This window comes from Dama dama, chromosome 23 (assembly GCF_033118175.1).
Source record: "Dama dama isolate Ldn47 chromosome 23, ASM3311817v1, whole genome shotgun sequence".
NCBI classification, from domain to species: Eukaryota; Metazoa; Chordata; class Mammalia; order Artiodactyla; family Cervidae; genus Dama; species Dama dama.
This window is the reverse complement of record NC_083703.1, coordinates 54,497,429-54,519,399: the sequence shown is the minus strand read 5'-3', so window position 1 is coordinate 54,519,399 and position 21,971 is coordinate 54,497,429. Positions and strand designations below refer to the sequence as shown.

Here is a 21,971-nt window from a genome sequence, read left to right as displayed (position 1 = left end):
AGGCCAGGCCAACCACCAGCTGAAGCCTGGCCAGCCCTGCCCCGTCTGCCCCAGGCTTCCTCGCCAAGGCTCCAGGGTTGACTAGGAGACACCTCAAGGCCAGTCTTTGCCCAGCTTAGCTTCCTTTTTGGGACCTTTCCCCAATGACCTGTTCATCTTCTGGGCCTCTGCTTTATACACAAACCACTCTGCTGCCACCATGTCCGGTCATCATTCCCAGATGATGGCCCTGCCCCGCAGGCCCAGGCCTGCAAGCCAGATGATGGTGGCTCTCCTGGGTCCCCATGCCCTGAGCCGGGCCTGACAGGAAAACAGAGCAGGGCTTCCTGGTGACTGTCTGGGCGTGGAGGCCCTGCCCCCGCACCTCCTCTGCAAGGGGCTGGGGAAGCTCTGCTCAGCCCTGAAGGCCCCTTCCTGAACATCAGGACTGGGGTTCTTGGGGCCACCTCCCCACTGCGGAGGCCCCACCTGTATACTGGAGTGAGGGCCACAACGGCTATGCAGCTTCCAGAATGTTGACAGGACTCACCCAGCAGGGGCCAGCCTGGCCCCATCCTTCCCTTTCTGCTGCTGCTGCTGCTAAGTCACTTCATTTGTGTCTGACTCTGTAGACATAGAGTCTACATAGATGGCAGCCCACCAGGCTCCGCCGCCCCTGAGTCAATAATACTGGAGTGGGTTGCCATTTCCTTCTTCAATCTTCCCTTTCTGAGGGCGACTCAAACCCTGGCTGAGCTCTGACCCCGCCAGGTGGGCTGTGAGGCTCGGGTGCGTGGAGCACCTGCTGGATGCAGGGACTCCTGGGTGTATGCACAGGTAGGGGGCTGGGTGGGGTCCGCCCGGGAGTGCTGAGGACCCGACTGGCTCTAGAGCACCTTGGTGTGCTGTGTGGTTGTGTACACACGTGTCCCGAGCATCTGTGAGCCATGGATGTGCAAGGTCATGTGTGTCAGTGCTATCTGAGGCCGCTGGGCCAGGCGCCCTCTGCTGGCCTCCACTTGGGTCTGCAGGGCCCACCTGCACCCCCAGTGCCCAGTGCAGGGCATCCACCAGCTCTGCAGTGGTGGCTGTCCTGCCACCCCGTCCAGCCTCTCTGCAGTCGTGGCTGTCCATGGTGGTGTCCAGCCATGAGTCCGAAGCCATAGGTGGCTCTCAGGCCACGGCAGGTCTCAGGACTGCCTTCGCCTCAGGTCCTCAGACCCCTCCTGGCTGCAGGAGCACCAACCACGGGGCAGGGCGGAGGCCAGAGGGGTCTCAAGCTACCTGGAGCAAGGCTGGAGCACTGGCTAGACCTAGCAGCACCTTCCCTGTGGCTGTGGGTCCAGGGAGGAGGACAGGAGCCTCCACAGGAGTTGGAAGGGCCTCACTCTCCAGCAGCATCCAGCCCCTGATATTTGCCCACCAGCCCCTCCCAGTCTCCAGTGAGTATCACAGCCCTGACTCTGGATGGTGGCCTCTGCCGGCCAGCAGCCCGAGGGCCCTGTGTTGTGCCTGCCTCCCCCAGAGCACCTCTGTCTCCAGAAGCTGAACCCAGAGGGGCCCTGGCAGCCTCGGAGCACTTGGGAGAGGGAGCTGGTCCAGATTGGAGTCGGGCAGTTCTGGGGGGTGTGTCCTGGGGTCCAGCAGGGGAGTGCTTGGGGCCTAGACTGGGTGCCTTTCCCCGCCCCCACCACAAGCCTTGGTTGGGTCAGGCCCTGAGGCTGTTGGGTGGGCTGAGAGGGCTTGGGAGGGTCTGTGCTTGGCTGGCCCTCACAGACTGGGGAGGGTTGTGGAGAAGGGGCAGGTGCTGAGGAGGCTGGGCAGGGCAGAGTGGGGGTGGCCTGGGCACTGGAGAGTCCCACAAGTGGCTCGGGTTTGGGGTCACAAGTCCTGGGAGGCGATGCTGGATGAGAGAGGAGGCTGTGGCTGCTGGTGTAACCCTGGGGTCAAGTTGCTCCAGGCTGCTACTCACCCAGGCCGCCAGAAACCCCCTGCCCATTACTCATAGCTTGGCCCCCCAGGGCCACATGTGATCTTGGTCCCTGAGGGGCCTCCCCCGTGGGCTTCTCTGGGACAGACCCTGTGAAGCAAAGGGTACAGGTGTTTGTCCCTTGGTGCTTTGGGCCCCACCCTGCAGGGTGATGGGTCCTTCATGCTGCGGCCTGTGTCCCCTGGCTCTTAGAGAGATGTTCTGGGCAGCAGATGGAAGAGCTGGTTGGGGGGTGGGGAAGGGGCGGAGGCTCCGGGTGGGTGGGGATAAGCCAGAGCAGTGACATCGAAGAAAGGGGCCTCATAAGTCACAGCCTTCCTGTGACTGCAGTGGGACGGGAGCACACAGGACCAGGGGATGCTGCCTGGGGACAGAAGCAGGTTGGTGACTCACCTGGAGGCTGGGTGGACAGGGGCTGCTCCCATTAGGGGCTGCTCCAGTTGTGTGATTTGAAAATGAGCTTGACCTTCTAGAGAGGTTTCAGGGTGGGGGGAGCGGAGTTCCTGGGGGAGCAGCAGGACTGGATGCATGGGGTTGGGTGGGTGTGGGGCCTGGCCCCCTAGGGTCACAGGTGGAGGAGGGCAGACACCATCGAGGGATCCTCATCACAGCCTTGACCTCTCTGCCCCTGGAAGGGTCCCACGGGAGTTCTGGGGTGGGGAGCCTGGTTTCAGAGTGTGGAGGAGGGTCCAGAAAGGTCACCAGGTAAACTGTGGCTTGTGCTCTAGCCCCTCCACAGCCCAAGGACACTGTGAACCCCACCGCCAGGGGTGTGGCTGGGCTGGGGGATCCCAGGAGCCTGAGATCCTGCCCTGTGTCCACCTCTTTTCTGTCAGTGGAGGCCTGGAGGGAGCCCCCCAGTACCCAATCCCCCTTCAGGGCTTCCCCCTGCCTCACTGAGAGGCCGGCTCTGGGGTCGAGAGGCTGGTGTCCTGGGGGGCAGGTTCTCGGCCAGGGCACCTCTTCCTCAGCTGGCAAGCAGGCAGTACAGCTAGGGTCCTGCTCCAACTGGGGTCTCAGCTTGACGCTGCTCAGGGCGGCAGGCAGGACCGCCTACCTGCCCCCACTTCCTCCCCAGACCTCTCGGCCCTGATGCTGGCCACCCCACACTGGTCTAATGACAAGTAAGTGGGCAGAGCAGAAACCAGGCCCCATGTGGGGCTGTCAAGAACATCACAAGGGTGGGATGCAGAAGCTGATGGTGGGCAGGTGAAGGGCAGCTGACCTGTGGACCCAGGAAGCCCCCCAGGCCTGTTGGACACCGGCCCCTGTAGACAGAAGGGCAGGTGTCCGGAGGCATCTGGGTGGGGCTCAGCCCCTGGCCCACAAGGGCAAAGATGAACAAACTCTGGCTTAGAGATCAGGAAGGGATGGACGGATGAATGGACGGTCAGACAGGTGGCTAAGTGGCCTCTTCTCCTCCCGCAGGCTGCACACCATGAGCATCCATGTACATCCTCACCTGGGAGTCGGCATCTGTCTGTATCTGAGTGTCACCCTGGGGCTCAGCCAGGGACAAGGTGAGGACACGGGTGAGGGTTCCTGGGACTGTGGCTCCCACCTGACCCCCCCAAGCCATACCTGCTCAGGGTACAGGCCCCCCTGCGGGACCAGTCTCCCTCTGGCCGTGAGCAGCTGCTGCTCCCAGGGGCTCAGGTGCTCAGGGGACAGAGACAGGAAGACGGGACAGCTCTGCCCCCAGCATCACCCTCAGCTGTGGCTTGACCTTTGGCATTGCGGTTTTTCCTTTTAGTTGGGCTTTTTTGGTATTATCCATTTGTTTTTTCAACAGTTATTAACACACTGCTCATTTGATTCACTCTTGCATTGGTGATTTTTTTTTTTTTTTCATCATTCTCTGGACATGTTTTTCATTGTGAAATTTTCAAATAACAGAATCTAGGGTGAAAAGTGATATTCCCCCCCACCCCCAAGGAGAACCCAAGATGCTGCCTCCAGTAGGTCCCTGGTCCTTTCAGCTCATTTATGGCCACGGGCAGCACCTTGGTCAGCTGTCCCCCATCCAGCGAGGGGACGCTCAGCTCCCTATGGGGCGTGTCCCCTAGGGTGATGCTCAAACCTGTCGGGGAAGGCTGCGGAGACCAACCCTGGGAGGTGGTGTCTGAGTCATGCAGCGAGCCTCCTCCACATGCCCGCAGCCACATCCCTTGCATGTGTCCAGCTCCCCAGGGTGCCGAGAGGATAGGAGACCGCTGAGCTAGTCCTCACAGGGGCGCGGCAGGAGCCTGTCACACAGCCACCCAGCCTGGAGTCCTGGCTCCTCTAACCACCTTCTTACCAGCGGCACATCCTCCTGGCTATGATTCTGCTCACAGATGGTTGGGCCCTCCATCCCTGGGGCTCTGACAAGATTTCCCTAAGGGGACCAAGTCAGTAAGGAACCCCAGACACTCATACGCAGACAGCAGGGGCCTCGTGCAGTCCACCCCTGCAGGCTCTGGGTGGACTGCGGCGAGGCGGGGGTGGCTGGAAGATGGGGGTGGGACATCCAGGCTGCCCTTCTCCAAGAATGGCCCTGTGGGGGCTGCCCCTGGCTGGGTACTGTCTCCCCAGCGCCTGCCAAGGCCCCGACCTACATACCCAGAAGGCAGCTCGGGATGCCCCCCCTACAACACGTCAGGGGTACAGGGAGACAGAGGCTCTTCATGAGCCGGGCCCCCCACTCACAAGCGTCTTTTCAAGGCCCTCACTGCTGAGACATTCCTGCCTTTCAGCTCATGCTCCAGGGAGCAGGGGGCCCATCCGGAGGCCCGGCTCAGCTGCTCCCCGCTCTGAAGCGGCCATTGTGTCTGCCACGGGCTCCCCCTAGCCCTGCCCTTCCCCTATGCCCCCGCTGTGAGGGGGGCAGCCAGAAGAAGCCCATCTCTGTCTCCACTTTCCAAAAATAGTGACCCACACCAAGGAGCTGCCGGAAGCTTGGAAGTCAGGCTATGCCGGAGGGCTCAGGCCTCCATGGCCCCTTCCTCCTCCCAGGACGGCCAGGGCACCTGCCCCAGGGAGCGCCCGCCCCAGGGAGCCCCCGCCCCCAGGCACCCCCACCTCCTGGGCTGTGCGACCGTGGCAGCAGGGGGTCTGCAGCTATGTCTCCACTGCACTTCAAGGACTCAGGCGGGGAATCGGGAGGGGTGGCCACTGCTGGCTCAGAGCCTGTGTCTCCACTGGGTGGGTGGGCAGTTAGGGCCACTCTGGGATGCTGGCTTGAGCCTAAATCCACGGTGTGAGGCACCCCTAATAGAGCCAGGGGGGCCTCTCTGGACAGAAGTCTCCCCCACCCAGATCTGCCTGGCAGCCTTGGACTGCAAGGGAGACCAGTCCTCCTCCAGCTCTGGCGGGAGGGAGGTGGGCTCCTCTTCTCAAAGATCCCCCAAGTGGAACTGGAGTCCCCTCTGAGCCCTGGTGGGGCCACAGCCTCCTCGGAACCTCAGGATGGGGCCCCACAGCTGGTTGGGGAGGTCACCGAGGAGGATCAGTCTTGACCACCTGTCCTGCTTCCCCAGCGAGTGGCCGCCTGAGGCTGGCGGTGCTGCCTGAGGACCGGCTGCAGATGAAGTGGAGAGAGTCAGAGGGGAGCAGCCTCGGCTACCTGGTGCAGGTGAAGCCCAGGGCAGGTAGGGGCCTGCCCTCGCCTCTGTGCGGACCGACGGCGAACACAGCATGGCGGTCACTGTGCTGGCTCCCCTCGGCTCTGCCCTCCCTCCTCGCTATCTCCCCGCTAGCACAGGGAGGTTGTGGTGGGAGAACAGGGCCCTTAATGTCCACTGCGTGTCCCCACACCTGGCATGTGCAGAAGGCGGTCAATGACTTTGCAGAAACAAGGACCCTCCCTCAGCTTAGAGCTCTCAGGACCCTGACAGTACTGAGCCCGAGTGGCAGACTCGCTCCATTTTAAGAGTTGAGATTGTTTGATGTTGGGCTTCAGCTGTTTCAAGAGCTGACCTGTCCTCAGAAACCCTTGCTCCTGGGTGGAGCTTTTCAGGATCTCAACCCCAAAGAATAAGCGGGGATGTACCAAGGATGCACTCCTCAGAGGGCCTGCCTGTCCATCCCTCCCTGGCAGGCAGCAGGAACCCAACAGACCTGGGCTTAAATCCTGATTCCAAGCAACTGCGTGACTTAATTTCCATCTACAAAATGGGTGGAGGCTTGTGAAAATTATTCAGCTTGAGTCACGTGAAGCACCTGGGACCTCACCCTCCTGGCCTGTCCCACCTCCCCATGCAGGGCTGGGCCCAGGCTGGGGGCTGTCCACCTTGCAGGATGTTGGACAATGGGCAGGCTTGTGGGTCCTTCCTCTCTTAGTCCCCTTTCTAGCACCTAAGGTCCAAGAATTGCCAGGTGCTTCCTGACCTCTGATCAGTCGCTCCTATTGCCTCCACGGCCACCTCCCCTGAGAGCACGGCAGCATGCCCTTGGAATTGTTTCTTTGTTTTTAGCATAGATTCACAGTCACACTGGGACGTGCTTACAGGCTCATTGCCATGTGCTGTCCAGCCCCTGTGCACGGGTGGCAGGACCCTCCCCACGTGCAGCCCTGTCTGCACAGACACCTCCATGGTGTCCCCAGCGCTGCTCTGATGGCACCTGGAGAACTTACGGATCCTCCGGTGGACCCTGAGATGAGTCCCTCTGGGGAGGAGCACGGGCCACTCCCATCAGGTCCTAGAGAGAGACGCACAGACCTCTCCCCCTACTCCCTTCCCTGGCCCAAAGGGAGGAACTAGGGGAGGGGAAGAGGGGGTGCCAGGCGGATTTCACCACTCCCAACTCACATGCACACACATGCACACCTGCTGGCATAAATGCACACACATGCATGCAGACACCACCCACCTCGGCCGCCTTGCTCCTTCTCCCCACCCCTGCCCCAGGGGACCCAGAGCAGGAGGTGATGCTGACCACCAAGACCCCCAAGGCCACTGTGGGGGGCCTGAGCCCCTCCAAGGGGTACACCTTGCAGATCTTCGAGCTCACTGGCTCAGGGAACGTCCTGCTGGCTCGCAGGGAGTTTGTGAGTAAGTGCCCTGGGGGTGCATGTGTGCAGAAGAGGCTGGGAGCCCGTGGAGTCTGGATGGGCCTTTGTGGGAAGGGTAGTGTGGGCAGCCCTCAGGCCTCTATTCCCCCTGCCGGGCAGTGGAGTCCTGATATCCCATCACATCTCTCTATAGTCGAGGATCTGAAGAGTAACTCTGTGAGCAGGAGCAGCCAGAGGCCACTGGGGGCAACCCTGGAGCCCACCCCCTCCCATGTGGGGAGCCCAGACCTTGAGCCCCCAGGGGCCCTGGCCCCAAGCCAAGACACACCCACACTTGGTGGGTCCAAGTCGGGTGACGGTAAGTGCCTGAGAACAGGAGGCAGTCTTCAGTGCCTCATGGTTTCCACATGGCCAGGAGGTCCTCCCTCTGTCTGCCCTCACACTCCTGTACTTATGCTTGGCTGCCCACTCCTGACTTCATTAACCCACTGGGGCAGCTCATCTGCTGGGAATGTCCCTGGGCCCCATTGCCTGGTCCCACTACCTCGACCTCCCTCAGGTGCCCCCCAGCCTGAGTATGGCTGGTGAGGGGTAACACAGCTGTGACCCTCCCCCAGGAGTACCTGGAGAGGAGCAGCACCCACCCAGGGGCCCCACAGGGGAGGGCCCTGCTCAGCCCACTCCAGATCTGGAGGGGCAGAACCACGCCAGGACCTCGGCTAGAGGGAGAGTGGAGCCAGGTGAGATGGCTGGGGTGCCAGCATCTGCAGGCTTGAGGGCGGGACCACAGCACAGCGTTTCCCATGAGGCCCTGCAGGCAGAGATGTGCCTCCCCCACCAGACCTGGGATGTTTCTGATTTTGTCTCCCACATCAGACTTGGAATTGAAGAAGACACCTCCTTCCTTAGACTTCATGTGGGGTCCTGGGGTCCAGGCCTCCCACTGTCTCCCAGTGGACTTGGGGTCTTACAAGGTGATCTGCCCCACAGTGCAGGGCCTTGAGGCCAGAGGGTGCCTCCCGCATTCGGTGAGGATCTCACCACACCAACCCCACCAGGAGCCTCCAAGAAGGGGTCTGGCCCTGACTCTGGGTCTTGGCCTGGGGTCACAGTGCACAGCTCTGGGAGCCCCAGATCAAGGGGCATGGCTTTGTCTCCAAAGAGCTCCTGGTCCTTAGGACAACCCTCACACACACCGTGAGGCCTCAGCCTAGAGCTGGCAGAATGGATGGCCACCTGGCGCTGTCCATGGTGCTGACTCACCCCAGTCGACTCCCCTTTGGACAGCCTCTGCCAGCTGAGCCTGGGAGCTGGTGGGCAAGGAAGGTGCAACCCCCCCCCCCTTGGACAATCACACAGTGACCAGCACTGGCCAGGTCAATAGAGGGTGGAGGTGCCAGAGCAACTAGATGTCCTGTGAACCCCCTTTGGGGGGACTCAGAGAGGCTGGGACAGTGGGCTGAGCTTCACGTGCGATTTTCTAAGTCTGGTGAGACCCTGGTACTTGTCCCCCAACACTTTGCTGCCCATCTCATTCGAAGTCAGAGCCCTGCAGCTCCTCCCCCTCTACCAACCCCAGGGAAGGAGATCCTGGGCACTGGAGCCCAGCCACAGGCAGTTCAGGGTCCTGTAGTAGTGATGACCTTGCCCAACACCTCACCTCCCTCCCCTCCCACCGCAGGCAGACCCCAGTTCCGCTGCACTCCCCCCACGCCTGCAGACATGATCTTCCTGGTAGATGGGTCCTGGAGTATAGGCCACAGTCACTTCCAGCAGGTCAAAGACTTCCTGGCCAGCGTCATCGAGCCCTTTGAAATCGGGCCAGGCAAAGTCCAAGTAGGTGGGTCCCAGCCCTGCCCTGTGCCCCGCTGGGGTGGTTCTCACAATTCTACTCCTTACCCCCAGTTTGGAGAAGGAAGTGCGAAGTGAGGGAGGAATCAAGGCTAAGTTCTCACCCAACCAGGCAAAACTGAGGTCCCCACCTGCACTGGGAAGACAGCTAGCTCCCAGGGGGAACTTGTGTGGAAAGTGGGGCTTTGCAAACATGCCTTCCTGGTGACCTGGGCAAGGCTGTGTGTGTCCTGCCCACCTGCTGTGTGCCCAGCCCCCCCAACTCCCAGCCTGATTCAGTATAGTGGAGACCCCTCCCCTCCCAGTATAACTCAGTAGAGTGGGAACCCCTCCCCTTCCAGGCCTGACTCAGTACAGTGGAGCTCCCCAGACCGAGTGGGACCTGAATGCCTTTAGCACCAAGGAGGAGGTGTTGAGTGCTGTGCACAACCTCCGCTACAGAGGAGGAAACACGTTCACAGGTCTGCCCGGCCCCAGTCCCAGCCTCAGCCCCACCCTCAAGGTCCATTCAGGTCTTGTCCCATGGTCAGTCTCCCTTGAACCCTCAGATAAGGAGAGGCGTGCATGAACCATACCCGAGTCCTGTGTATTCATGCCTCTGCAGAGGGCCAGTCTGCCTGGTTCATCCATGGTGAACATGGCAAGTCAGGCAGTCCTGCTGAAACCACGTGGCTCCTCTGGTCAGTAGAGGCTCCTGGGAGGGACCACCAATGGCTCAGGAGAGCCCTCCTGTCAGCAGTCCTCCTCAGGGGGTCTCCCCCAGGCAGACCATGCCCCCATAGCACAATTCCCTCCCTGATCCCCATTCACCCTGTGCATCCTGCAGCAGCAGGGTGTGGGGTGCTGGCCCCTGGGTCTCAGGTGCCTGTGAGGGAAGGAGGGGGGTGTCCCTGCCCTCTGGGCACCCGCAGCTTGAAGGGGCCAGGACTGCCCTGGCGGGCAGAGCCGGTGGCCAGTGGCTGGTGCAGCCATCACGGGTGGGCAGGGAGAGTGCATGGGGGCACCAGCACTCTGCGCTCACTGTGCCCAAGGCCTGGCCCTGACCCACGTGCTGGAGCAGAACCTGAAGCCCAGAGCAGGTCTCCGTCCAGAGGCAGCCAAGCTGGTGATTCTGGTGACGGACGGCAAGTCCCAGGATGATGCCCACGCTGCTGGCCATGTGCTCAAGGGTCTGGGTGTTGACATCTTTGCTGTGGGTGAGCAGCTCCTCCCCCCCAGGCTCTCAATGGGCACTCTCACAGCACGCATAAGGGTGGCTCCAGGCTCCCCAGGCTGCAGGTCTTGTGGCCTCTGAGCCTCAGCCCCTCTCCCGTCCCCCGCCCCATCTGTGAATGGGAGGAAGAGTCCCTGCTCTGAAGACCTGAGTCCCACCCGGACAATCGGAGGTGGCCACACGAGTTGGCGTGGGCAGCCTGGCCACTCCTTGGTGAAGTGGTCAGTTGGCAGTGTCACCTGTGGACGTGTCTGTGGCCCCTCCCTGCTCCCCACATCATATGCCCTGGGGACCTCGCTCTGCTCCCATAGCCAGCCAGTCATTAACTCCATCCCTTGGAAGGGACCTCCAGACCTGGGGGCAGGGTTCCTGGAAGCAGAGACCCTGCTCTGTGCCTGACCCCAGCCCCTGGGTAAGCAGGACGCCGAGGAAAGCACACTGACCTCTCTCCTGGCTGCAAGCTCCACAGAGACCTGGGCAGGCATGCCACAGGCACTTTCACACCAACCCATCTCTCATGGGCACCTGGCCAGGTGACCCTGTTCCGGGGTCTATGGGGTCTGGGGTCCTTGGGAAGGGCCCTCTGCCCACTGGGTGACCAGCAGGGGCCCAGTGGTCCTGACTATACAACAAACAAGGGTGCTAGGTGAGCTAACCCTTTCCCCCGGCAGGTGTGAAGAATGCCGACGAAACCGAGCTGAGGCTCCTGGCCTCCCAGCCACTGGACATCACTGTCCACAACGTGCAGGACTTCCCCCAGCTCAGCACGCTCTCCGGCCTGCTCAGCCGGCTCATCTGCCAGAAGGTCCAGGGCAGGAGCCCGCGTGGGGGCCCAGGTGAGCGAAGGGGTTGGCACAGGGGCAGGGTCGCCACACCAGGTGCAGCCCCACCAGGTCCCCTCCCACCGGACTCTCAGAGCTCCCAGGACAACTGGGGAGCCCCTGTCCTTCCTGGAAGTGGCCGCCAGGGGGCGCAGGCAGAGCCACTGACACCAGCTGCCCCCTGGGCCTGGACTCCTCTTCCTCCCACAGCTACACCGGCCCTGGACCCCCCTCCCGCTCCCACCAGGCTGGTCCTGACCCAGGTGACCTCCTCCAGCGCCCTCTTGTCCTGGAGCCCAGCCCCACAGCCGCCCCTCAAGTACCTGATTGTGTGGAGGCCTTCCAAGGGCGGCACCCCCAGGGAGGTGAGCACCGCCCTCTCCCCTGCCGCCCCCATCGCAGGCAGGGCTGGAGTAACACTCACGGGTGACAAAATCAAGTTGAAGGAGGAGCATGTGCAGGGGGTTTATGGGACCACGGCCCCATGCACCTGTGGATGGCAGGGTTGTGCTCACACTTGTGTGACGGGCTGATGGCCCACACCTGCCCTGGGGACACAGCTGTGCCGGGAGTGAAGGCTGACCCAGCACCCCTGCCTGCTCCCCTGCACCCCACCGACCTGCTCCTCACGGCTCCTATTCCAGGTGGTGGTGAAAGGGCCCACCTCGTCAGTGCAGCTGCACAACCTGACCTCCAGCACTGAGTACCTGGTCTCTGTGTTCCCCATCTACAAGGCCGGTGTCGGCGAGGGCCTGCAGGGCCTGGCGACCACAGGTGTGTGTGTGGGCTCAGGGTTGTAGGGGCTTCCCCCACCTGCACCCTCAAGGGTGGTCTGAACCCAGGCAGGGTACCACACCCAACAAAGGCCGAGTCCTTGGGCTCCTGTGACCCTAGTGTCCTCTTCTGAGCACAAGTGACATCATTTGTATCATGACCCTAACACAGCAGGGACCCATTACTCTTGCTGCCACTGTGGAACTCCCGCCCTGCCCGGGCTGTGGTTCCCCCGGGACTGCGTGAGACCACCCCCCCCACCTGGCAGCTTTATTGAGATACACCCCACAGTCACCTGTTCACAGTGGGTGATACTCTGGTTTTCCATATAGTCCCAGCATTGTGCACCCGTCACCCTGAAGGGAGCCCCACATCTTAGTGTTCACCCCAATCCTCCCCTCCCCAACAGTCCCCGACAACCCCTGATCTGCTCTCTGTCTCTGGAGTTTGCGGATCCTGGACCCTCCATCTAAATGGGACCACACAGGCTGTGGCCTCTTAACCCCAGGTCACGGCCCTCCCACCCTCAGGGCAGGTGGCCTTAACAGAAACGTGTGGGGTGGTCCAGGGTGAAATCAATTCCGGGACTTACAGTCAGTCCTCCCCCACCCCTGCTGGTCTTCCCCTCTCTGTGTCTCCATCAGGACACACCTAGCCCATGCCTACCAAGTGACTGACAGCTGTCTGTCCTCCCCCGACTCCCGCTGGTTTATGGGTCTGATTTCTGCCTGCTGCCGCATTTTTAAACTTTCTGCCCCCGTCTCCCCCAGCACCCCTGCCCCCACCCCAGGCGCTGACCCTGGCTGCAGTGACACCCAAAACTGTCCGCCTCACTTGGCAGCCCTCGGCAGAGGCCACCCAGTACCTGGTGCGGTGGTCACCTGCCTCCCCCAAGGGCGAGGAGGAGAGGAGAGAGGTGCGGGCACGGGGGGCGGGGGGAGGGGAGGAGGGCGGGCACGGGGGAAGGGGTATAGGGGAGGGGGGGGAAGGGGGCAGGCAGGGTGCAGGGAGCACAGGCGGGCCAGCGTGTGTGTCCCTGCAGGTGCGGGTGGGGCAGCCGGAGGTGCTGCTGGATGGCCTGGCCCCAGGCAGGGACTATGAGGTGTGGGTGCAGAGCCTTCGAGGGGCAGAGACCAGCGAGGCCCAGGGCATCCGTGCCAGGACCCGTGAGTGCATCCTGCAGGTTGCTGCCTACTCTGGTTTCCCCCAACTTTCCATGGGTGGGGGATCCCAACCCTATCCAGTGGTCCCCCAACCCCGGCTGTCGCCTGCCCTTCCCTGGTACCCATGGGGCAGTCCTAAGGCCTTGGTGTGCCCTGCAGCTGCCCTGGCCACCCCCAGACACCTGAGCTTCTCGGACGTGAGCCATGATTCAGCCCGCGTGTCCTGGGAGGGCACCGCAAGACCTGTGCGCCTGTTCAGGGTCAGCTACATCTCCAGCAAGGGAGGCCACGCGGGACAGGTGAGGGCAGGCCTGCACGTCCAGGGGGGTGATTTGTTCACGGGGACCAGCACCCTCAGCCTCCCCGACCGGGCCCCCTGAATTCAGGGTCAGTGGGTGTGGCCGCATTCCCCCAGGCTCAGCCTCAGCAATGTAAGGGGAGTGGAAGGCAGCTGACCCCACCCCAGCCCTTGTGGGCCCCAGTACAAGTCAGGGGGGATGAGTCAGAAGTGAAGCAAAGAATTGTATAAGAATCCTCACACGTGACAGGCCAGACGGGACGTCCTGGAGGAGCAGGCCCTGAGAGGCAAAAACACCGGCGTGTTGGGGAAGTGGGCAAGACCCCACCCAGGGCCTCGGGTTCCGCTCCCGGTGCCCTCTCTCCAGTCTGGGAGTGGTCGTGGGGCAGGCCTGGGTCTCCTTCTGGCAGGAGCTGCCCACCTCTAGTTGCCTGTGTCCCCCCCCCCCCAACAGACGGAGGTTCCTGGGAACGCCACCTCGGCCACCCTGGGCCCCCTCTCCTCCTCCACCACATACACGGTCCGCGTCACCTGCCTCTACCCTGGGGGCAGCTCCTCCACCCTGACCGGCCGCCTGACCACACGTGAGTGGCAGTGGGGGTGGGGTCCCCAGGCCACCTCCCTCTGCTCCCCTGGGTGATTCAGACCAACACGAGTCAGGTGAGGGCAGGTACTTAGACGGGTGTGATAGTGGAACCCGGGACCAGTGCCCAGCCTGCAGCCCGCTCTTGGAAAGGGGACTGCAGGCACAGTGAGTGGGGACTGGGGGCCCCTGCCACCCCATCCTCGGTCTCCCTCTTCCAGGGAAAGTCCCCAGCCCGAGCCAGCTGTCGGTGACAGAACTGCCTGGGGACGAAGTCCGGCTCCAGTGGGCGGCCGCGACAGTGTCCGGCGTGCTCGTCTACCAGATCACGTGGACGCCCCTGGGAGAGGGGAAGGCCCGTGAGGTGTGGGGGCAGCGGACCCTCCCCGCCCCAGCTTCTCCCATGAACCCGGCGCCCAGGGAAGGACACCTCCCCCCAGTGGACACCAGTCCCTCTTCTCCACAGATTTCTGTCCCGGGGAACCTGGGCACGGCCATCCTGCCTGGCCTGGGGAGGCACTCAGAGTATGAGATCACCATCCTGGCCTATTACCGGGACGGGGCCCGCAGCGACCCTGTGTCCCTCCGTTACACCCCTGGTAGGTGACCCTGCTCTGCCCCAGAACCCCCCAGTCCGTGGGCCTGACAGGCAGCCCCTCCAGTCCTGACCCTGCGAGTGGGCCACTGGGTCCACAGGGCCTCCCTGAGCCCTCCAGGCAGGCATCCCTGGGGTGGCCAAGGGTCCAGGTCATGTGGTGTGACACCACACTCAAGGTGGTCCCACAGCTGGCCTGGTGGCCCTGTCTGGGCCAGGGCCACTGGGCAGCGTGGTGGGCATGGTGGGGGCCGTGGAGTGGGAGGGTGGTGGGCATGGTGCAGAGTGGAGGGGGTGTTGCCACCTGCGGTGCCCCACGCCCCTTGCTCCCCCGCAGTTAGCCGGAGCCCACCCTCCAACCTGGCCTTGGCCTCAGAGTCGCCTGACAGCCTGCGGGTCAGCTGGACTCCCCCGAGCGGCGACGTGCTCCGCTACCGGCTCTCCTATGCACTGGCCTCAGGCTCCGGACCTGAGAAGTCGGTGGGTCTCCCTGCAGCCAGGGACGCCATCGCCCCTCATGGGCCACCAGATCCTGGGCTTGGGGAGCCACGTCCCATCCTGCCTGTCGAGGGGGCCACTCTTCCGCTGCAGGACCCACAGATAGGGGACCAAGATGCCCACACTAGCAGAGACGCTCATGTGACCACCTTCACCCCGCCCCCACCCAGATCTCTGTTCCAGGACCTGGGAGCCACGTGACGATCCCTGACCTGCTGGCGGCTACCAAGTACCGGGTCCTGGTCTCAGCCGTCTATGGAGCAGGGGAGAGCGTGGCGGTGTCTGCCACCGGCCGGACGGGTGAATGGGCACCAAGATCTCAGATCCCAGCAGATCCCTGCCAGGCCCGGGACCATGGCAGCCAGGACGTGTGGGCCCTGTGACTCCCAGATGTACCCCACATTGCAGAGCTTAGTGAGAGACCCTCTGGTACAGGATTAAGGCCACTGAAGTCCAGCTGAGCACGTGCAGGCTGGCATGGAGGGCATTGTGGCTGTAGCCAGCCTGCAGAGGCCCAGAGCTGGGGGATGGGCGGTGTTCTTCTGGGTCTGTGTCCAGGAGGTGCAGGGCAGACGTGCAGCTTGTAGGAGTGGGAAGCCGGACGCATGCCACAGACGGGGTGGCTGCAGCACAGCCCAGGGCCCACTCTGGGTTGGCCCTGCCCTCGGGGTATCAGTGGTCCCTGAGGTCCCACCACCCCCAGACAAGGACCCAGCTTGGAGGAGCCTCAGTTTCTGTTTGCTGTTCCTGCTGCTTCTCTCGACAATCAGGCACTCAGAGCAGAAGGCCCTCAGCCAACCACCCCAGCTTCCCTATGTGTCCCCTCCATGGTGTTGCCCAGTTTTGACTTGAATACCTCTGGGGACAGAGGCCTCACTACCCAAGGCTCAGCACCTTTCCTCTTCTGGGTGGCAGGGAGCCACTTCCTGCCCCGAGAGTCTCAGTTCCTGTCCACACTCATACGTGAACACTCAGAGTGTCCACACAGTGCTTGGAAGTGGAGCAGGCTGGCTCAGCCCGGCCCCAGGATGGTGTGGACCCGGGCATGTCCACACAACCCAGATCTCTCCTGGCCTGCACCTAGGGCATCTCACCTCTCAACGCAGACCCTGTGGGAGCACCCGGCCGGGTGCTGTCTTCCTGGGGGTTGGACACTGTCCCTGTCCTATTCCTGAAGTGTGGGAACCACAGGGCAGGGCATCCGGCCACAAGGGGCCCCTCCACGCTGACCCTTGCCCCTGTCCCCTCTCAGCAGCCTGCCCGGCCCTCCACCTGGACGGCTCCCTCCCAGGTAGGTCCCACCCTGTTGTGGCAGCTGCTCCCCGCCAGCCCCCACCCACACTTCCTCCTCTGGGTCCTTGTTGGGGGAGGGTGGCCTGGGTTTGGGGTCAGGCAATGCTGGGGGCCATGGGTCCGGTGTGGCCTTTGTGAACCTGTGCTGACCAGGAGGTGGGCAGGCGAGGGGCTGAGCCTGGGTCCACAGCATCACATCTTTACTGCTGTGGGTCTGAGACCTTTCCCAGAGAGAAGGCTGACATGTGGGCCCCACCCGGTCAGGGAGATCTGCCAGCTGGGGGCAGTGGGAGTAGTGAGGGCGGGGGACATATCTTGGTAGCTGGGTCTCCTGAAGGATGTCCACAGCTGCTCAGACCCAGCTGCAGGGCCGGCTGAGTTGGGGTGGGAGTGGGAATGGGACGGGCGAGGGTCTGGGCACTGAGACTCGCGGGGAGGTGATGGCTGTGGGCATGGAAGGGCCAGGTTGGTGCTCCCTGCATGTCCTTCCTGAGTCCAGGATAGAGGGAAGGGGGGACCAGACCCCTGAGGGCCGACGTCCCTGCACTGTCTCTGTGGCTCCCACACTCTCCTCTCACCAGACATGTGGTTTTCTACTCTGCCTCCTACTCACCCCCACCTTCCCTCCTGTCTAATGGCGCCCCCTCCCAAGGCTTTGACCTGATGGCGGCCTTCGGGCTGGTGGAGAAGGAATACGCCTCCATCCGTGGTGTGGCCATGGAGCCCTCGGCCTTTGGCCCCACCAGGACCTTCACACTCTTCAAGGACTCTCAGCTGACCCGTCGGGCCAGGTGGGAGCTGGGGTGGGCTGGAGAGCAGGGCACCCTGGGGGCGTCAATAAGGCAGACTCCTGGGGGCACATGAACCCGGGGAATCCGAGTTCCACAAATTCATAACTCTCCTGTGGGTGGAATGAGGCTCCTGGAGGTGGGATGGGAGGGCTTTTGCCCAGGTGGCACTTCTGGGCAGGGGCCACCACCTTTGTCTCCCTGAGAACTCCAGCTTCCTGTGTGCTTTAATTTGATCCTGCAAATCTGCACATATCTGGGGTTTGTGAGAAGCCACTGCTTTGTGACTCACCATGACCATGGCTTGTATGGCCCCCGATGTCTAATAATCACCCCACTTCATATACAGAGGTGTCTTTAACACACGTTGGAACTTCCACATGCATAGAATAATTTTTCCTGAGTTAAAGTGTTTTAAATTGCAAAGGTAAATCACGTGCTTTATAATATTGATAGGAACTTGAAAAATACAAAATGCAACTCTGGGGTTGCAAAGAGTGGAGGGCTCCCAGGAGATGGCAGACAGTAGGAGCTATGAGGAGAGAATGTGGGGGAAGGGCACGGGAAAAGAAGCAGCACGTGCCAAGGGATGGCCTCCTGTCCCCGTGGAGCCATCGCAGGGGTCTCAGAGCTGCTCACCTTGAGACCCGACAGGTCAGGAGGAGAGGGGAGTTCCACTGCTGACACTCCCCAGCCCGGCCCGAGAACCCTGCTCTCGGTCCCCAGGGTCCGACTTCCTCTCTGGCCTGCGGTGCCCCTCCTGTTCCCTACAGTGACATCCACCTGGCCACCCTGCCCCCAGAGCACACGGTCGTCTTCCTCTTGCGCCTGCTCCCTGAGACGCCCCGAGAGGCCTTTGCACTGTGGCAGGTGGCAAGCGAGGACTTCCAGCCCATCCTCGGGGTTCTGCTGGACGGTCAGTTGGAGGGGCAGCAGTAGGCCAGATGATGCTCTGGGGGGTCCCCTCCCGCCTTCCACGTAGGGGTCTCATGCGATCCTTGCCCCGTCCCCCAGCTGGCAGGAAGTCGCTGACCTACTTCAACCGTGACCCCAGAGCCACCTTGCAGGAGGTCACCTTCGACCTGCCCGAAGTGAGGAGGATATTCTTTGGGAGTTTCCACAAGGTACTGGAAAGTCCTGAAAGGACTACAGCTCATGCCTCCCTGCCTGAGACCCTCTATGCTCCCAGGTTCTGGGACAGAGCCCCATTGGGCTCTGCAGGACATAGGCTGCCCTGTCACCATGGCATCCTCCAGAACGCAGGAACTTTCCTCTGCCCTGGATGCCCCCACCTTAATCTGGGTCAGAGAGCATCCAGCCCTGATCCTGGTCCCACAGTCCCTGGAAGGGGCCATGGGGGTGTCATTGTACAGAAAGAAACTGAGGCCCTGTGAGGGGTTTCAGGAGATGTGGTGTGGTCAGGATCCAGACGCCAGCCCCAGGAATGGTCCCTGCCCCTCCTTGCTCTGGCCCTGGCCCGTGGGCCTGGAGGGAGCGCATCCTGGCTGGGGCCCCAGGGAACCTCCCGCTGTCTCCCAGGTGCACGTGGCCGTGGGCCGCTCCAAGGTCAGACTCTACGTGGACTGCCGGAAGGTGGCCGAGAGGCCCATTGGGGAGGCCGGCAGCCTGCCCGCTGCTGGCTTCGTCATGCTGGGGAGGTTGGCCAAAGCCCGGGGCCCCCGGAGCAGTTCAGCCTCGGTGAGCCAGACCAGCTGGGGCTGGTGGGCCCCTCCCACCCCCTGTGCCAGCCACACCTGACCAACCCCACCCCTCTCTCTTCCTCTCCGAAGTTCCAGCTCCAGGTGCTACAGATTGTGTGCAATGACTCCTGGGCAGAGGAGGACAGGTGCTGTGAGCTCCCAGCATTGGTAGGTGGCCAAGTGCCCAATGAGGGCAGGAGTCTGGGGGTAGACAAGCCATCTAGGTCATCGCCACTCTGGAAGAAATCCAGGCAGGCTTCCTGGAGGAGGTGAGACCCACAGGGCCAGAACTGGAGCTCAGGGCCGCTGGATGGGTATCCTGGAAGCCCTGGGGCAAGGAGAGCTCGAGCAGGCCAGGCAGCCCCCAGCTCCAGGGTGGCTGCTGCCATGTACTCAGGGCCACTGCCCTTTTCTGTGGGCTCAGGTGCAGGTAGGGGTCCTCACTGACTCCCCTGTGTGCCCACACTGGGCTTGGCCCTACCGGGGACTTGCATGGGAGCGAGGGACGGCATCCTGTCAGCAGGCTTGTACCAGGCAGCCAGGAAGGTGGCAGCCAGGACCAGGTCTCCACCCTTTACCCCTCACCTCCCTGGACCCTGGTGTCAGTGCAGATGCTGAGCTCTGGGGTCAAACAAGAGCCAAGAAGGGGGTGCATTTAATGGCGGGGGTCTCCTTTCTCCCAGAAGGAGCGAGAGTCCTGCCCTGCCTTCCCATCTGCCTGTGCATGTTCCTCGAAGACCCCTGGGCCCCCGGGCCCCCAAGGACCTCCGGTGAGTCCAGCAGTTCCTTCCTGGGGTAACCAGGGACTCCAGCAACATTTTGCTGCCAGTGGTGATGGATATGGCCCCCTCCCCAAGCCCCAAAGATGTCCCTGGGCCTGCCTCACTGATGGCCAGAGTTCATGAGTGTCCAGGCTGCCTCGTCCACCCCTGGCCCTTGAGTTCCCTCCTGGAAGCCCCTTACTTCCCACTGCAGCCTTCTCCTGAGCCAGCTCCTCTCTGGCGTTGGAGCCCACATGTTCCCCCCAGGGGTGGGAGCCCAGCCCATCAGGCTGCAGCATGGTGCTGGTCATGGCCTGGCCATGAGTCACCGCTCCAGGCCTGGGCCCCACTGTGGGGCAGGTTCAGACCCTCTGGCCGCCTGGAGGGTGCAGGACCCATTTCGGCTGGTGGTCCACAGACCTCTCCAGGGAGGGGCCAGGGCTGGAAGCCATGAGCCCATGTGTGTGGTGACCAGTGACTGTGGGGGAGGTGGGCCGGGAGGCACTGGCCCCCGGAGTCCCTCCCTCTTCTACCATGAAGGTGGGGACTGGAGTCCAGGGCACTGCCAGGGGGGCCAATGTGCAGCCTGGCCTTAGCCTTGCTTGTGCCTCTGCAGGGCCTCCCCGGGAGGAACGGAGCCCCAGGAGAGCAAGGCTTCCCAGGACCCAGGGTGAGTCATGGGGCATCCTGGGGGTGGGTGCAGGAGTGAGCCCCCCACAGTCCAATCCTAGGCAGGAGGGGGACCCAGTCTGGGCACCGTGTGACGGGCAGTCTTGGGCGCCTGGCAGGGCTGTGTGTGCTCTGCCCTCCCCTGTGTTTCTACCATTAGCAGCTCCACCCCCTTGGAAGTTGCTAGCATATTGTTGTTGGATGCATGTCTTGCGGCCCCGTTCAACTGGCTTATCTTTTCTCCTTCATTCGAGGGGCTCTACGTTTTATGGGAACCCTGTGCCCTGAGCTGTGAGTAGTGTATCGAGTCGTGGTCTCCTGACCTGGCTTACGATATGTGTGGCAGGCAGATTTAGGATCCCCTCTGTCTCGTCAGCTGTGTGGGTCTGTCTCCACGGCTCCTGACTCGCTTTGTATCTAAAGGCCTTCTTTAGCCTGCGAAGACCACCTCCTCACCGGCCTCAAAGTGCTTCTAAAACCTTTAAGCCCAGAACTGTGGTTCCTCCTTCCTGCCCAGACCACTGCCCCTCATTCCTCTATTTACTGAGTATCCAGTCCCCCACCCCCGCGCCACTTCAAATGCGGTCTAATCACATCACCAGCTTTGCATGGAGTCCAGAGTCCAAATGGCTCTTCAGACCCAGGAACAGCCGCTGTCTAGGTGGGGATGGGTCCCGGTGTCCAGCTCCACATCCTCTCCCCTAACCCCCCTGTCCTCTCTGTGTATTGTTTTTGGGCCCCATTTCGTACTCAATTATCTTACCTGCAATTGTTTTTTAGTTTAATATGGTTTCCTTTCACTTTCCTGGTTTTTATTTACAGCACCTGTGAAAAATCATATTACTGTCTCCTTTTCAATTTTCTCTTTGAAAAAAATTTTTCTTGCTTATTTCTCTGGTGTGATACTATAGAGTTTGTTAAGGAACCTCGGTGATATCAGACATGTCCACGTTGGCCTCACAGAAATGCTTCTGGGGTTTGCCCATTGAGTGTGGGGCTGGCCTGGGAGCTGAGACAGATGGATTTTGTCATGTGATAGTCAAATCCTAACCTTATTTTATTAGGAGACTTTAAAACTCAAGAATGGGTGTTAAATAAGATTTAGTGCCTCATCAGCTGCTCTGAACACAAGCAAATCGTTTTCCTTCTTGGAGCTATTAGTTTGGTGAATGATTTAATCTCTCTCGAATGCTGAACTCTTCCTGCTCCTGCTAGAAGCCAGCATGGTCACTGAGCCCTCACCACTCATTTAACAGGCTACAGGCTTCTGTGTGCTCATGTTTTATTTAGGATTTTCACATTGATATTCACAAATGGGAATACCTGTGGTTTTCTTTATAGAATTTGGTGCATTGATATGCTTTAACTCACAATTATTTGAAAGCATTCTTTAAAAAAAAAACAACTGCAAATCAAGCCATTTAAATGGTACTGGTGTCCTCTGTCCCTTAGAGGTTTGGTAGGATGTTCCGGTGTCTGGGGTTCAGAGCTCTGACTGGACTGTCAGAGCTGGCCCAGCTCCTATCTTTAGGGCGTGGTTGCAGGAGGACCCTCTCAGGGTGGGCTGTGATGGTGAAGATGCCTGTGTGCAGGCAGGTCTGCACCCCCAACCCAGGGCAGGATCAAAGGAGGGGCTGCAGGAGGAGCCACGTGCCTCCTCAGCCCCCCACCCCTGTGTCTCCAGGGAGAGCCCGGGCCACCTGGACAGATGGGACCCGAGGGCCCTGGGGGTCAGCAGGGGTCACCAGGCACCCAGGGTCGCACCATCCAGGGACCTGTGGTAGGTGCTGCCTCCCCCCGCCCTGTCCCCCAACTCCCTCCCCTCGCCTTCCCGCCCAGTCCATCTTCCCCCTCCAGGGTCCGCCAGGGGTCAAAGGAGAGAAGGGGGACCATGGACACCCCGGCTTGCAGGTCAGACCACACTGGGGACGCAAGGGCCGTGTGCTCGGGACAGAGCCTCCTCCTCTGGGTTGGACCTCAGCCCCAGCCTGGCCAATCACCT

The 21,971-nt window shown here is 61.6% G+C and overlaps 1 protein-coding gene across 1 annotated transcript in view; it reads left to right on the top strand.

Annotated features, from left to right (window-relative positions):
* The window catches only part of COL20A1 (collagen type XX alpha 1 chain), a 30,420-nt gene that overhangs the window by 962 nt on the left and 7,487 nt on the right, over positions 1-21,971 (top strand). The window contains exons 2-31 of the mRNA XM_061125675.1: positions 1,011-1,190; positions 3,048-3,093; positions 3,398-3,489; positions 4,964-5,152; positions 5,488-5,598; positions 6,859-7,002; positions 7,156-7,303; positions 8,648-8,802; positions 9,155-9,274; positions 9,845-10,009; positions 10,698-10,862; positions 11,058-11,212; positions 11,492-11,621; positions 12,392-12,537; positions 12,664-12,787; positions 12,944-13,083; positions 13,537-13,666; positions 13,887-14,029; positions 14,132-14,264; positions 14,598-14,740; positions 14,929-15,058; positions 16,014-16,049; positions 16,704-16,842; positions 17,613-17,755; positions 17,854-17,963; positions 18,379-18,537; positions 18,630-18,707; positions 19,223-19,309; positions 19,917-19,970; positions 21,827-21,880. Coding sequence (XP_060981658.1) covers positions 1,011-1,190; positions 3,048-3,093; positions 3,398-3,489; positions 4,964-5,152; positions 5,488-5,598; positions 6,859-7,002; positions 7,156-7,303; positions 8,648-8,802; positions 9,155-9,274; positions 9,845-10,009; positions 10,698-10,862; positions 11,058-11,212; positions 11,492-11,621; positions 12,392-12,537; positions 12,664-12,787; positions 12,944-13,083; positions 13,537-13,666; positions 13,887-14,029; positions 14,132-14,264; positions 14,598-14,740; positions 14,929-15,058; positions 16,014-16,049; positions 16,704-16,842; positions 17,613-17,755; positions 17,854-17,963; positions 18,379-18,537; positions 18,630-18,707; positions 19,223-19,309; positions 19,917-19,970; positions 21,827-21,880 — 3,749 coding nt within the window. The remainder of the gene's footprint in view (positions 1-1,010; positions 1,191-3,047; positions 3,094-3,397; positions 3,490-4,963; positions 5,153-5,487; positions 5,599-6,858; positions 7,003-7,155; positions 7,304-8,647; positions 8,803-9,154; positions 9,275-9,844; positions 10,010-10,697; positions 10,863-11,057; positions 11,213-11,491; positions 11,622-12,391; positions 12,538-12,663; positions 12,788-12,943; positions 13,084-13,536; positions 13,667-13,886; positions 14,030-14,131; positions 14,265-14,597; positions 14,741-14,928; positions 15,059-16,013; positions 16,050-16,703; positions 16,843-17,612; positions 17,756-17,853; positions 17,964-18,378; positions 18,538-18,629; positions 18,708-19,222; positions 19,310-19,916; positions 19,971-21,826; positions 21,881-21,971) is intronic.